Below are 13,745 nucleotides of genomic sequence, written 5' to 3'. Positions count from 1 at the left end.
TTCTTCAGTCAACCGGTGCTCTAAAACTTTATTTGGCCCCTCCGGCCGCAGCCCCGAAGCCTTCCCCCGGGCGGCTCGGCAAGGCACGGCGCTCAGCCCGGCCGGGACAGCGGGAGCCCCCCGGCCGCGCACCAGAGCTGCGCTGCTCGCCGAGGCAACCGGCTTGTGCAACGACACACGGGGAAAAGAACGGGGGGGAAAAAAAGGGGAGGGGGAGAGGTAAAAACAAAACAAAACAAAAGAAGAAATTGGAGGTGTAGAGGAAATGACTAGCTGCTGTTACCGTGATTGAAGGAATTTAGGCCACCAGCCCCGCAGGGCAGAGCCCGCGGCCGCTGCCGCCGGCGGCGCGCCCGGGGATCACGCGGACACCGCACCGTGCTGCCCCGGTCTCCCGGCCCCGGGAGGCGGCCGTGTCCCGCGGGAGGCGCCCGCGAGGCAGCGGTGGCTGTCCCTCTTTCGGGAGAGACGGGCCGGGTGATTCCCCGCCAGCCCTAGCGACAGCCCGGCTCTGACACTGAAAGTACAGCCCGGCGCTCGCCCAGCGGCTCGCCGCCTCCTCCTGCACGGCAAGCCCCTCTCCCTTAGAAAGAGCCCACCAAGCCCCCAGTCCCACCGAACGCGACCGGAGCCCGGGAAGCGACAGGCAAGGCTGCGATCTTCTCCCCTGTCACAGCCAGCCAAAGGGGAGGGGAGGAGGGGAGGATGCCGGGCTGCAAAGAGAAAGAGAAAAAAGCCTCCACGTGTCCGACCCGCCGTCCCCGGCTAATTAGACAACAACCCCGCTCTGTGCGCCCGCCCGGCAGCGGCGGCACGGACGCGGCCACGCGGCGCTGCTGACCCGTCCCGTCCGGTCCGCCGCCTCCGGAGCACCGCCGCCCCCGGCCCCTGGCTCGGCCGGGCAGGGATCGCCCCGGCCCCGGTGCGCGGCGGGCGGGCACGGGTGACAGCTCCGGCCGAGCGCTCCATCGGACCCGCAGCCCCCGGCCCGCGCTGCCGCACTCCGACGTGTGCCGAGCGGCGAGTACCGGGAAAAAGCTAAGCCCCGCAAGCGAGAGTCGCGCTTCCTAGAGCGAAAGGGCCGCAGGAATAAAGGGAAAAAAAAAAAAAAAAAAAAAAAAAAAAGTCGAGGGAGCGAACCGAGTCCCCTCACCGCCGCCCACCTGCTGCCTCACCCGGCCAGGAATGAATGAATGAACGGGACGGGACGCTCTACCTGCGGCCACCGACCCCGCCAGACATTGTCCCGCCTTGCGGCTGCGGGGCGCGCAGCTCCGTCGGGTTCCGCGCCGGCTCCCGCGGGCGGCGAGCACCGGCCCCCCGCGGGCGTGCGGCGCGGGCCCGAGCGCCCCGGCACCGGCGGCTCCGCGGCGGTGCAGCTCCTCCGGCACCTCCGGAGGAGGGGAGCGCCTCGGCACCGGAGCGGAGCAGACCAGGTGCAGGGAGGACGGGGGGCTGCCCGCCCGTCCGCCGGGCGAGCCGGTCTCCTGCTGCCGCTTTCCCTCTCTCCCGTCCCGCGCCCCGTGTGACAGGCGCGGAGCGCAGCCGGCCGTCCCCCGCCCGCAGACAGCGGGTTACCTGTGCCGGGGTCTCCGGGACATCCTCGCACCGGCCGCTGGGGGAGGAGGACGGGGGAGACCGAGCCCGCGCCCGCCGCCGCACCCTGCTGCCGGGCTGCGCCTGGGCGCTCCGCCGCCGCGCACGGGAGTGCCGAGGAGCCGCGGGAGGAGGAGGAGGAAACAGGTTGAGATTAAAGAGTAAACTCTAAACAGAGATGCCATCAAACAAAGGGCCCTTGGACACTCCCCCTCCCGCCAAATCTGGCGCCCCTGCAGTGCGCAGGCGCTTGGCGGGCCCGTGCCGCGGCGGCGGGGCGCGGGGCGGGCGGACCGGGGCCGCGCGCCCCACGGCGCGCTCCCGCCCCGCCCATCCCGCGCGGCAGCGGCGGGAGTCCCCGCGCCAGCGCCGCCGCCGCTCCCGCGCCGCGCGCCCTGGACGGCGCGTCCGCAGCCCCCCGTGCCCGCAGCCCCCATACCCGCGGCTGTCGCCGATGGAGCTGTCGGGGCGAGGGCAGCCCCTCTCCCCCCTGCAGGGCGGCTGGGGAAGGCGACTCTCGCCGTGGGGCGAGAACTCTCGGGCGGGACCCCGCGCCCACCCCCCGGCCCACGCAGGTGCCTCCCGCCGACGGGGGGAGGGTGGGCCCTGGCGGGTGCACCTGCTCCGCTCCCTGCGTGGCGTGCGGGCTGCAGCGGCTGCGGTCCTCGGGGGACAAACAACCCCCGCTGGCAATAGAAAAGGAACTCGGAGGGGCCCGGGGCTGCCCGGGGCTTGGCTGCGGTTGCCTGGCCGCGGGGGATTTCTGCTATAGTTCCCCTTGCTGCTGCCCGGCGGTGGATGCTGCCCGCCGCCGCGGCGGCGGGAGGGGCGGTGGGTGTCCGATGAGCTCCAGAGAACACGTTTTTTGATACAGAAATGAGTCAGGGTGTGAAAAATGGCGAAACATGCAAAGTTCCCAGGCTGCGCTGCTGCTTGAAAAATCATGGCTTTGCAGCGGTTTCGGCTCACTCGCCCTTTCCTCAAAGGCCCGCGGCTCATCAATGAGCTGCCGACGGGGCGGGCCGGGCCGGGGCGGGGCCGCGGGGCCGCTCCCGAGCCCGCGGCGCCGCTGCCCGAGGGCCGCAGCGGGCGGCGAGGCGGGGCGGGCCGGGGCGGGCCGGGGCCGTGCGCTGGGCACAGCCCGAGGGCAGCCCCGCTTCGCTCCCCAAGGCTCGGCGCAACGCGAGTCCCCGGCTCGGGCAGCGCGGGGATGGACACGCAGCCCCGAGCGGCCGCATCCCTTCCTGGGATCACACCTCGTGCTAAATTAGCCGGAGGGAGCTCCTCGTTCCTGCTTTGCCCTACCCAAGCCTCCGGTAGGAGGTGCCGTGCCGAGCGGGCTCTGTTTGCCTACCTGTAAAATGGGTCTGCTGCACGGGGGAGTAGTGTTAGTGCCCTGAAAGGGCTTTGTACAGTGCCGGGTCCGCAAAGCATTTCTCTGCGAGGAAGTAGGGGCATTGCTAATAATTAGCATTATTATTGCTCACCTGGAAAATTGAAGACTAATTCATCTCTGTTCTACACCTTTGTGTAAAATGCATTTTGGCATCAACAGAGAACGAGGCTACTCATATCCACTGGATTTTAAATTGTTTTGTAGTTTGGGTTTTTGTTTGTTTGTTTTCCAGTAAAGATGTATTTGGGTAATGAGGGAAGTCAGGAGGCCAGAGAAAATACAGCAAGATGTCTTAGTGTCCACAGTGTTGCCAGGTGTTTGGGATATTACTGTTGCAAAACCAAAACTGATGATAAGCCGCAAGAGTGTGAATTTTGTGTGTGAAAAATGTTCCTGAACCCTTTACAGAAAGTTATTCAGAAATAAGAGAGTTTTACTGCTCCAACAGTGAGTGTTGCTTACATACACAGAAGGCCCAGAGCTGGGCCTGTCATCAGTGCAGCTGTAAGGATTTGACAGGGTTCCCTGGATCCACTGTTAAGGATATGTTCTACTTCTCTGTGACTGAAAATGCAGGTTTCGCTGAAGCGACGTGGTCATTTTGCCTATAGTTTCCCAGAGAGGTACAAACAAAACTGTGCAAGGTTATCTCTTCCTTCTTCTGCAGGAAACACTTTCCCTTATTGATTTTTGCAAATATTTCAGTGTTAACTGAGATAAATACAACATCTTCCTGATTTGGATGTAAATTTTCTGAATAAATGCAAAGAATGTCTATCATTGCTCTCAAGAGAGCTAATATGCACAATTTTCTTCTGACAGTTTTTTTGCAAGACTACATTTCTTTTCCAGTGATTCTAAAGAAACACAATTTTTCATCCCAAATTGAAAAAAGAATCCACTACATTTAGTTTATAAGACTACATAAAATTGCAAATAAAACTCACTGTGTTCAAAACAGAAAGGGAAATGACACCTCTGCTCCAGGTTTAAAGATCAATCTTCTAAAAATCACTCTGCATATTATAAACCCCATTAAAATCAGTAAGGTGTGTGCATGCACTCTACTGATGTTGCTTCATTCTTAATGTTTAAAATTTAGCTAGAAACAAGCCACAGCTCTACCATTTTGCTTTATTTCCCGAGCATCCGTAGCCTGGGGGACTTTGGTGTGTGAGGGTTCTTTACAATATATTCTTGCCAAAGCCCAAAAGAAAAAGAAATCACCCTTCTGCATCTCAATTTAGATATCATATGCTTTAAATGTGAAGTAGCAGATTTCTTCTTACATTACCCTTCCAACTTCATTAATTAGTGATGTCTCTGAGCCTATTTACAGTAATTGCATCAACTCACAGAGTAATTGTAAACAGTGTAACTGCATGTTCTGGAGATTTTTTTTCTTTTACTTACACAAATTATATAAGTAATTTAATAAAAGTAATTATATAAGTGCTAAGTACAAGCTGAATTAGTTGATTTCCTGCACCTCCACTACAAACATAAACCTCAAAATGAAGTTTAAAAGCACGTGAAGAAAGTTTCAGGAATCTTGGTTAAACATCAAATGCAGGCACTATGTGTCTTCTTCCTTAGTGTTTTCCTGTTGCGATCTGCTGTTTAGCTGGCATGACTTGGGCTGAGAATTGCCAACGTCAGTTAACCAGGCAGAACCAAATAGAAAAAGAGTCATGAGGAAAGTTCAGCTGGGAGAAGAACAGTAAGTCTGAACACCAGGATTTTCCAAATGTACAGGAGATAGTTGCATGCTTTTTTTAGACTTTGGAAAGTCTCAGCAGCAGTTTCTACCTATGTGTTCCTATTTTTTTCTGTGTCTGTCACAGAATCTGCAAGGAATGCTGTGAAATCAGTGTCTAACAACTTGTATGATCACATGTTCTTTTTCCTATCAAAAGTCTCATAATTTGCCTCCTTTCCCTCTGGTGCAAATATATCTTAGAATTCAAGAAGCATTTTTATATATGTGTGTTTATGTGTGCTTTTTTGTTTACTTTCTGCATTTCTTTCAGCCTGTGTATCATAAAACAACAAGCAACTTTCACTTTTTTAGTTTCACTTTTAGACTGTAGTTACGGTAAAGTTTCAAATGCAGTTGTGGTATTTTTATAATTAAATAGCAGGTGAATTTTGGTATTTTGGACAGAAATGTTTTTAATAAATACTGTTAACACATCCGAATCAAAATAAAAATGTGTGGTTTCCTTTGATGTAGACTTCCTCACAAGTTCCTCATAAAAGGAGATAAGAAGAGTGATTAAAACTTTGGGGAAAGGAGGCAGGAGACCACGGTTTAATGCCTCTTTTATCATGTATCAAGTCATTTAGAGCCAGATATTTAGCCACATTCCCCTACCCGTGGATACAAATTATGTCCAACAATGTGCATTGACACTTTTGTTCCAGTAACCTGTTCAGTGGGTGAGGGCTGGGCTGGTGTCTTCCTGAGGGATACCCGCCTCAGAGGTAGCTGGATATGTTACCACCCAGATTCGCATGTGTGCCGGAAATCCAAGAACAGCAAACACTTAGGTGTGAGTGGCAACCACCTCCCCTGCTGCAAATGGACATAGCCTGGCCCTGGCTAAGGCCCAAACAGATGGCAACAGATGTGGGCCACTGGGAGAGGCAGCTGCCTCCACACCATCACACTCACGTTTTCTTGCAGCCAGGCTGGAAAGCCAGAGACAGGGTAGGAAGCTGTCTGGATATTTTTAGCAGCTGGCAACAAGCTCTCTTCTAGGATATGCATCCCTGTGCTTAGAGAAAGAAGAGGTGCTCTTCTGGCTCCTACTCCAGCAGTGTAGATGGTGCAACCTGGATCTTTAAGTCTGTACCTCTGGTTTCTGCACATGCAGGTTTAGAGCCCTCTAGACCACTGTTACCCTGATTACAGCAGAGCACCTACACTGAAAATCCAGAGTGTTCTGGTGTACAACAGAAATAAGATAGCAATGGTTCAGACTTACCAGTTGATTGCATTATATCTTTTTGCTCTATTCATTTTGAAAGTATAGTTGACCTTAGGTCAAGTAGCAATAAGAATTCAATGATAAGGTGAAACTGAATCAATTGAAATTTTATAGAACTTGATGAATTAGGATCTTGAGCGAGGGAGCAAAGGTAAACCTTACACTCTTCAGCAGAAGCTCTTTTTTGTGGTAAGCCCTCTTTGTTTGTGTATGGCTTGGAAGGATAGTAATGCCTGAGGCCTTCCAACTGCAAAAATAGCTTACTATAGGAACTGAACATATGTTGTACAAAAGCTGATTTTTCATTTGTTCTGAAATAGCATGGTACAGTAGGTGCTAAAGGAGGCTTGGAGCAAGTGGCACCAGACCTTTGGACACCAGCAGAACCCCACATCCAGTTGGCTGCCCAAGCACAGTGGGCTCAGTGGTATTCCAAGCACAGGGCCTCCTCTGGAAACTAGTCTTTCCATGTCATGCCCTACATCATCACACAGAACAATCTAATTTCTTTTCAAAACACAGTACTAAAAATAAGCATTCATTGCACATATTTGCATCTTTTTAATCTGCAGCAGAGCGCTGACATTCAAAGTGATAGAATATTTGCAACATGATGGGGTATGGACATTGTGTGTTCCCAGCATACCTGGAGAAATACAGCCTTTCCAATTACTTTCATCACACATGAGACTCTGTGATTTCTTGACTTTATTTTATTGCTAGCAACTACCACTTGAAAGGCCATCATTATTTTTATTTATTTATTTATTTTATATAAAATATGATGCGATAAAAATATTAGACAAATTTGTTTAATAACAAAGGAGATGACAAATAAGTGTAAACATAGGCAAATAAGCTTATTTCCTTAAATGATTCCTTTAAGCATACCAATATGTCAAGGAACAGCAATATGCATTTCAAAAATGATGAAGTAAACCCTATTCAAAAAAGAAGTGATTTGCTCTATGTACATGTTTACCTACAAGGGTGTGGTTACTATAATGTATGCCTGGCTGGCAAGCAGAGAGGCTTTTGTTCCGTGCTTGCTCTTAAAAGTGTCCTCTGAGGGAGGTGCAGCTTTACGCCAGTTTAGCAGAGAATTCCGTCTGTTCCTTCTCTCCCATTTTTGCTCTTGTAAATGCAAAGCCACTCTGGCACTGTTTCTTAGGGTTCTATAGATATACCTGGCTGTACCTGAAAACAGAGCTTAATCTATAAACCGTAGCAATATAGCTGAGAGTAAACACATGTACATGAATTTAGGCACTTATTTGTGCAATGCACAACATAGCAAGGTCCTACAGACAGCAACTGCTTACATCTAGACTTTTTTCACTGTCGTGCAGCTGGAAAGGCCTGGTTCCCCATTACAGCAGTCTTTCTTCCCTCTTGTTCCATTGACTTGATAAATTGGAAGGAAATACAAGGTTATTTACACCAGCTTAAATAAAAGCACAGGCAGACTCTTGTCAAGTTCATTGTCTCTAAAATTAATTAATTTCTCCTATAACTAGAAGATATGTAAAGGAGATTTGTCTACTTCTGTGGTTCTAACTCACTGGTTGCAGTTATTTCTTACATGTCTTCTTTTAGATGTTAACCCATTATTAATCTCATTTTTAGATTTATGATGGACACTTACACTTCTCACACAAAGCCCTATTTCCCATGTACAAAAATATTTTGTATTTTATATGTTTATAACCTTGCCCATTTCAGACCTTCTCCCATCATTTAACTGACTGAATATTGTGAAGTGGAATCAATCTCTTCTTTTTGCACTCTTCTGCATGCTTACTCTATTGCTGTGGCAGACTGCTGTAGGCTAGTTACTAAAGCTTTTCATTTTCACCATATCTGTTTTACATACTCAGGCCCTGTGTCACTCCTTTCTGTATTAGTCAGTAGGAGGTGCCAAAATATTGGCAAGAAAAGTAATTTTTTCAGGCCAAGACAGAATTAATCACCTCCATTTTTGTGTCTTGCAACCCTTGTTACTCACTGCTGTTTAAAAGGTAGTCAAATTATGTTTGCAGTAAAGCTGTGTGTACAAATACAGCAGTGCTCCTTCCTCTCTTCCTTGTGCCCATAAGGAAGGCCATCCCTTGTGCTGCCATTTAATTCCATTAAGTTACTCCTGTATTACACTGTCACACTCCTATATCACACTAAGCAAGATCAAGTGGTTGGATAGGTGATTACTATCACTTAGATAACTCTGAAGCAATCACTATGTTATTACTAAGTATTTGTGTCCAAGTTTGGCTATGAACTTTGAAAATGTGTTTACCAAATATTTTTTTAGCAATAATTCTTCAAACTGCATGTTTACATGCACTGTTTTTTCAGTGCTGGAAATAACTTCTGCGACCTGAAAAAATATTTCCCAAGGTATCTTGTAAACATCAATTGACAACATCAGGCAACTTGTGGTTTGAGAGCTTATCCAGATAGGAAAAGGATAGTCAAAAGTATTGAAAAAGCTTGTGCTCAGCTTCTTGAAGAGAGGGCACCTCAGCAGTGCTGGGTGCTTAGTTTTCTTTAGGGATTCGAGCCTTTATAGGGTTTACATGGCAAAAGTAGCTGGAAAATGATCCTTGGTGGCAAATTATAAAATGGAGATGGTTTAGTGGACCCATAAAGAAAGTGATTAGAACACCAGGTCTGTGGCCAGAGTGACTTTCTGGCAGTGCTTGGCTTTGGGTCCTCTGCTGTACAGTAACTACAAAGATAAATTGTGAAAATGAAATCAGCTTTGAAAGACAGGTGTCAAAGTGGAATTTTCTGTGCTTTCCTTTACTTCTCCCTTTAGTGAGGCCTGGTGAGTTATATAGAAAATGATACTTGGAAGACTCTTTCATACATTTCTTATTTAGATAACCTTTTTCTGTGCACTCTCTCACACGTGTAAAAGAAGCCATTAGCTTTTGCATTCACCCTTCCAGTGCTTTCATTACGTTCATTACTAATGACTGCACTTTCTGGACATGATGGTGTTTGTATCCCTATTCTTTAATGTTTTATTACTTCTGTTTCGTGCTTCCCATATGTTTCCGGGGAGAATTCCCTTCTTTCTTTTACTTGTCTTGTTTCTGCTTGCTCTTTCTGTGTATGCCAATTAATAATGAAGGCTGTGCCTGTGCTTCCCCTCCCTATGGCACAATGTGGTTTTCTCTAGCTCTCACTTTTTGTGAAAAGTGGGCCATCTACTGTTGCTTTCTAGTATGGATTACAGATCCCCCAGCAAATGGCCATGCCATGCATATAGCTACAAACTGGACTTCACAAGTGCCTATTCTCCTGTTTATTGTCACTTCTTATTTTGCAGGCATATTGTAATATAATAATGTAAGTTTCAATAGCAAACTGAAATCTTATTTATTTTTTCCCTTCTTTTGAATAGTAACCAATATAATTAGTTCATGTTCATCTGCCATAAACCAAGATTTTATTTTGTAATCTAAATAATATTCAGTGTTCTTGTTTGCTAATCTAAAACTCTTCCTCAAATGAACATTTTTCATAGTTATATGAAAATATATATCAAGCGCCTTTCCCCTTTCCCATCCCCACTGAAGTTAGAGGACAAGAGATGACCACCTATTGATTTAGGCAGCTATTAGTGACAGTTTTTGTCAGTTTAGCACATCTTTGTTGTGGTTTTGGTTTAGTTTTTAGTTTGGGGTTTTTTTTCTTTTTTTCTTTTTTTTTTTACAGTGTGTGGTTTTGAACAGAAAAGTGACTTTAAAAATTGAATCTTGGTAGTACACATTCTCCATATGTCTTCTGAGTCATATTTGGATGGTACACTGATGAAAACAAGCTCCAGTGTTGTCAGCTGTAAAACACAAAGAGCCTTGAAAGGGGAGCTGGCCCATCATCTGCCTGTTATACAACCAGGTCTGCAGTTGGGTTCTGATTCCTCAGCTGTTTTTGGAGATGCCACTCCTTAAACTCTTTACACTAACAGAGAGTCAGACTTACACTGGGTGCAATTGCTGTGTGAAAGAAAAGGAAAAAAAAGTAGATAAAGGCACCTCTGAGAATGATAAAATTAGGTAGATCCTTAGTACTTTGTGGGTTTAAGACAAGCGGAGACAACTCACTTTTCTTAAACAAGACAATTAGGGAACCAGCTAAATTGCTGAGGGGTTCATATGAATAAGTAAAGCATCTGTCCTTAATGATCTATCACTCGTCAGATGTTGTTTTAATTTGATGAGGAGGCCAATAACTGCTTATGGCCCTGCTCTCTGCTCAAATACAATTGGAGAACAGGACAGCTCTTAGGGTGAGGCACTAGAACTCAACAATGCCAACACACCAGCTAAGTGCCACTGTGGAGCTGCAACAAATGACATTTTGATAGACACGTAGGAGCTGTCTGATTACACTGGAAGGGGCATCAAAATTAACCTCAGATGCCCTAAACCTCAGTGTGGTAAGCTACCACACAGGCACGAATTCTCTCCTCCCAGGAGCCAGTGCCTTCTAGAGGTGGAGAATGAAGTTGAAGGCATTTACTCCGTGTTAGAAGAAATCTAAGTCTAGAGGAGTTTGGACAGAACTGAGAAGCATTTTTAATGTTTCCAGTATAAATGATTAAGTATTCAATGACAATGCCTAAATGGTCCATCTCTAATTTTCAGACTTAGTCAAATGAATGTCATGAGTTTATCACAGGAGCTGCTTCATCAGACTGCTTTAAACAGAGGCATAAATCCCATACCAGTTCATGCTGTTCAAGTTAAATGCATTTGACTGAAGCAAATACATATTAAATCTATTTTTACACTATCAGAGGTTGCTTTGGTGTCAAATTGTGATTTTTTTTTTAACCTCAAATACCTCTTTGCAAGAAATACAGGCAATGTTGCTGTTTCTGTTAAATATACAGTTTCAGGTACTCCTGATAATAACAGACTTCAGCATTTTTTTGTAGAAAAGTACTCACATGATTTTGCTGAAACAATTTGTTTTTGCTCCTCACCTAAATTCTCATCTAAATGTTTCAGAAACAGCTGGACATTGTCAACGTGGTCTGTACAGCCTCTGTTTTCTGTAAATAGTAGATATATAGAGCCTCTTCTAGTGTCAGTCACTGGGATGGCAAGTGCTTCTCTGTGAAGGCTGTTTTATTTAGCTAACATAACAGGAGCTGATCTGTACGTAACTGTGCCAAGGAAGGATCATCTTGTCTGCACATTTCTTCCAGTCTCTGCCTTTGCTTCAGGATATTGAGGGCTGGTGATAATGCAGTAGAAATTATATCTTGCCAAAAAAGCTTTGAAACCTTGCCCTGTAAACCCTGGCCTTTTTTTTTTTTTTCCCCCAGTAATAGTTCCTCTGGAATTCCCCAGTAAGAAAACATACTCTTAACCTTCCTAGTGACATTTTAGTTGTGCTTGACAATCACACAGTTCATAAGTGTTTTGGCTAATATTCTAGCCCAGCTGGCTATTTCTCTCCCTCTAGCGCACCAAGGTTGATATCCACCCTTCTAGTCTCCCTCAGACAAAGATGGTATTATCAGCAAATCATCTTTTTTTTTTTACTGCCTTACTAAAGTGTCAGAATTCAGAGATTCTCATGGGGTTTTTTTACATGCTGTAGGCCACTCTAGAAATAGTGAAGTTTTCAGCAGTTTCAGAAGGCCTCAGGGCCATCCTGTCTTCTATTTTCAGCTTCCTCTCCAGGTTTTAGGGATTACCCTATACCTAGAAAAAATATGCTTTTTTTGCTTGTAGTTAGCCATTCACTACTGTTTGAAAAGGCAGGCATGACTGTTTACTCTGTAGGTACTGGTCAGGCAAATGTAGTTCTGTTGGTTTTGACTTTCTCAAAGATCAATGGCCTGTAAAGTTCCCTGACCCTCTGGTTTCTCTGCTTTCTTCCACAGCATAAATATATTAAGATTTTTGTTTCTGTAGCTGGGTGACTGGTTGGTATATCCATTGTTATCAAATCTTTCCACAAGAAAAGCTTTGGAATAATTTACCCCAATACTATATTAACAGAAATTTGTGTAAGGAATGAGTCACAAAGGCTTCACATGATTTCATATTAGAGACGGAAGGAAGGAAGGGAGGAAGGGAGGAAGGAAGGAAGGAAGGAAGGAAGAGAGAGAGAGAGAATGAGAGAATGAGAGAAAGAGAAAGAGAGAAAGAGAGAAAGAAAGAGAAAGAAAGAAAGAAAGAGAGAGAGAAAGAGAAAGAAAGAAAGAAAAAGAAAGAGAGAAAGAGAAAGAGAGAAAGAGAGAAAGAGAGAAGGAAAGAAGGAAAGAAGGAAAGAAGGAAAGAAGGAAAGAAAGAAAGAAGGAAAGAAGGAAAGAAAGAAAGAAAGAAAGAAAGAAAGAAAGAAAGAAAGAAAGAAAGAAAGAAAGAAAGAAAGAAAGAAAGAAAGAAAGAAAGAAAGAAAGAAAGAAAGAAAGAAAGAAAGAAAGAAAGAAAGAAAGAAAGAAAGAAAGAAAGAAAGAAAGAAAGAAAGAAAGAAAGAAAGAAAGAAAGAAAGAAAGAAAGAAAGAGAAAAAGGGAAAGAAAAAGGGAAAGAAAAAAGGAAAATGAAAGAGAAAGAAAGAGGACCATTTTACTTTTATGTGGAAAAGACCAATACTATTCTTTGTGTTACAAGAAACATTTTTAGGTAATTTGGTACACTACACAATTATTTTTAATGGGTGTTGGAAAGGCCCCATCATTCTGTATTCCTTTCCCTTTTGATACAGATGAGCTGACTGCGCAGGATGACCTCAGGGTTACTGTAGTCAGCAGTGAAACTCACAAAAGATTCATTTGTGGAATAAGTGTATTCCACTGGCCTCATATCACAAAACAGCACAAAGCCCACCAGCTGCTTCCCTTTGCATGAGGAAAATGCTCTCCACTTGCAGTGATCTTCCCCATGTTGGGAAATGAGATATGACCACTGCACCACTACTGCATCACTCTCCAGTTTTTCATCCTTCTTGCCACTTTCAAGAGATCCACATTCCTCAGAGTCCCCTTTACTCGTGCACCAGCTGCATTGGCATGACACTACAGCTTAACAGACTGCAAACCTCTGTCTGTCCTGTGCACGGGGTCTCAACCAACAGCCCCAGAGTGTTGTCTCCTCTGTAAACTGTCCTTTGCCTTCCAGTTTTCCAACAGTGTCTTATTTTAGCTTGGATTTCTGATGAAGGTATTTGTATACTAGCTCTGATAGTATAAATACCAAGCCTGTTTTAAAGCTCCTGTGCCTGCCTGTAGCTAGGTTTCTTGGTTCTTTCAAGGCTTTCATATTTTATTTTCTTTTTTTCCCCTTCCCTCCTTGATTAGGAAAGCTATGACTGGCAAACCAATATTCTTTTCCTACACTTTTGCAAACTGATGGATCTCTCCTTCACATCTAAATGTCATTTTAAAAACTTGGTAGCTGCCTGTGAGAACTCTTTCTATTTTGGCTATTCTCGAACTTCATCAGCATTTTAGTGCTTCAGAGTACTAAGGCCAGACTTAGATTTTCATCTTTACCAAAGTAAAGGTCGTTTATCTTGAAATTACACTAGAAAATTAGTGAAAACAGAGTGAAATGTGGCATAAAGCATATTCTTTTTGTTCAGCCTGACTCATAGTAATTTAGCTGTAATTATCCATTTGGGATAAAATTTATATGAATGACACATTTGAATTATTTGTACTTCATCAGTTTAACTGTAAATGTTATTTTTAAACAATATAATTTTTCATACAGACAAACCTCACTGGTGATATACAAATAAT

General features: G+C 45.5%; 1 protein-coding gene across 4 annotated transcripts in view; it reads right to left on the bottom strand.

Moving 5' to 3' along the window:
- MYB (MYB proto-oncogene, transcription factor) overlaps positions 1 to 1,929 on the bottom strand; it is a 28,308-nt gene extending 26,379 nt beyond the window's left edge. The window contains exon 1 of one of the 4 annotated variants that reach the window (XM_063390061.1): positions 1,579 to 1,929. In XM_063390061.1, the coding sequence (XP_063246131.1) occupies positions 1,579 to 1,781 (203 nt within the window). In that variant the 5' untranslated portion in view covers positions 1,782 to 1,929. The remainder of the gene's footprint in view (positions 1 to 1,578) is intronic. The other 3 variants (XM_063390060.1, XM_063390063.1, XM_063390062.1) reach the window with 3 other exon arrangements.
- Between the last annotated feature and the right edge of the window lie 11,816 nt (positions 1,930 to 13,745).

Source organism: Prinia subflava, chromosome 2 (genome assembly GCF_021018805.1).
Source record: "Prinia subflava isolate CZ2003 ecotype Zambia chromosome 2, Cam_Psub_1.2, whole genome shotgun sequence".
Lineage (NCBI taxonomy): Eukaryota > Metazoa > Chordata > Aves > Passeriformes > Cisticolidae > Prinia > Prinia subflava.
Note: the sequence above shows the minus strand (reverse complement) of the source record. Positions and strands in the feature narration are given on the sequence as shown.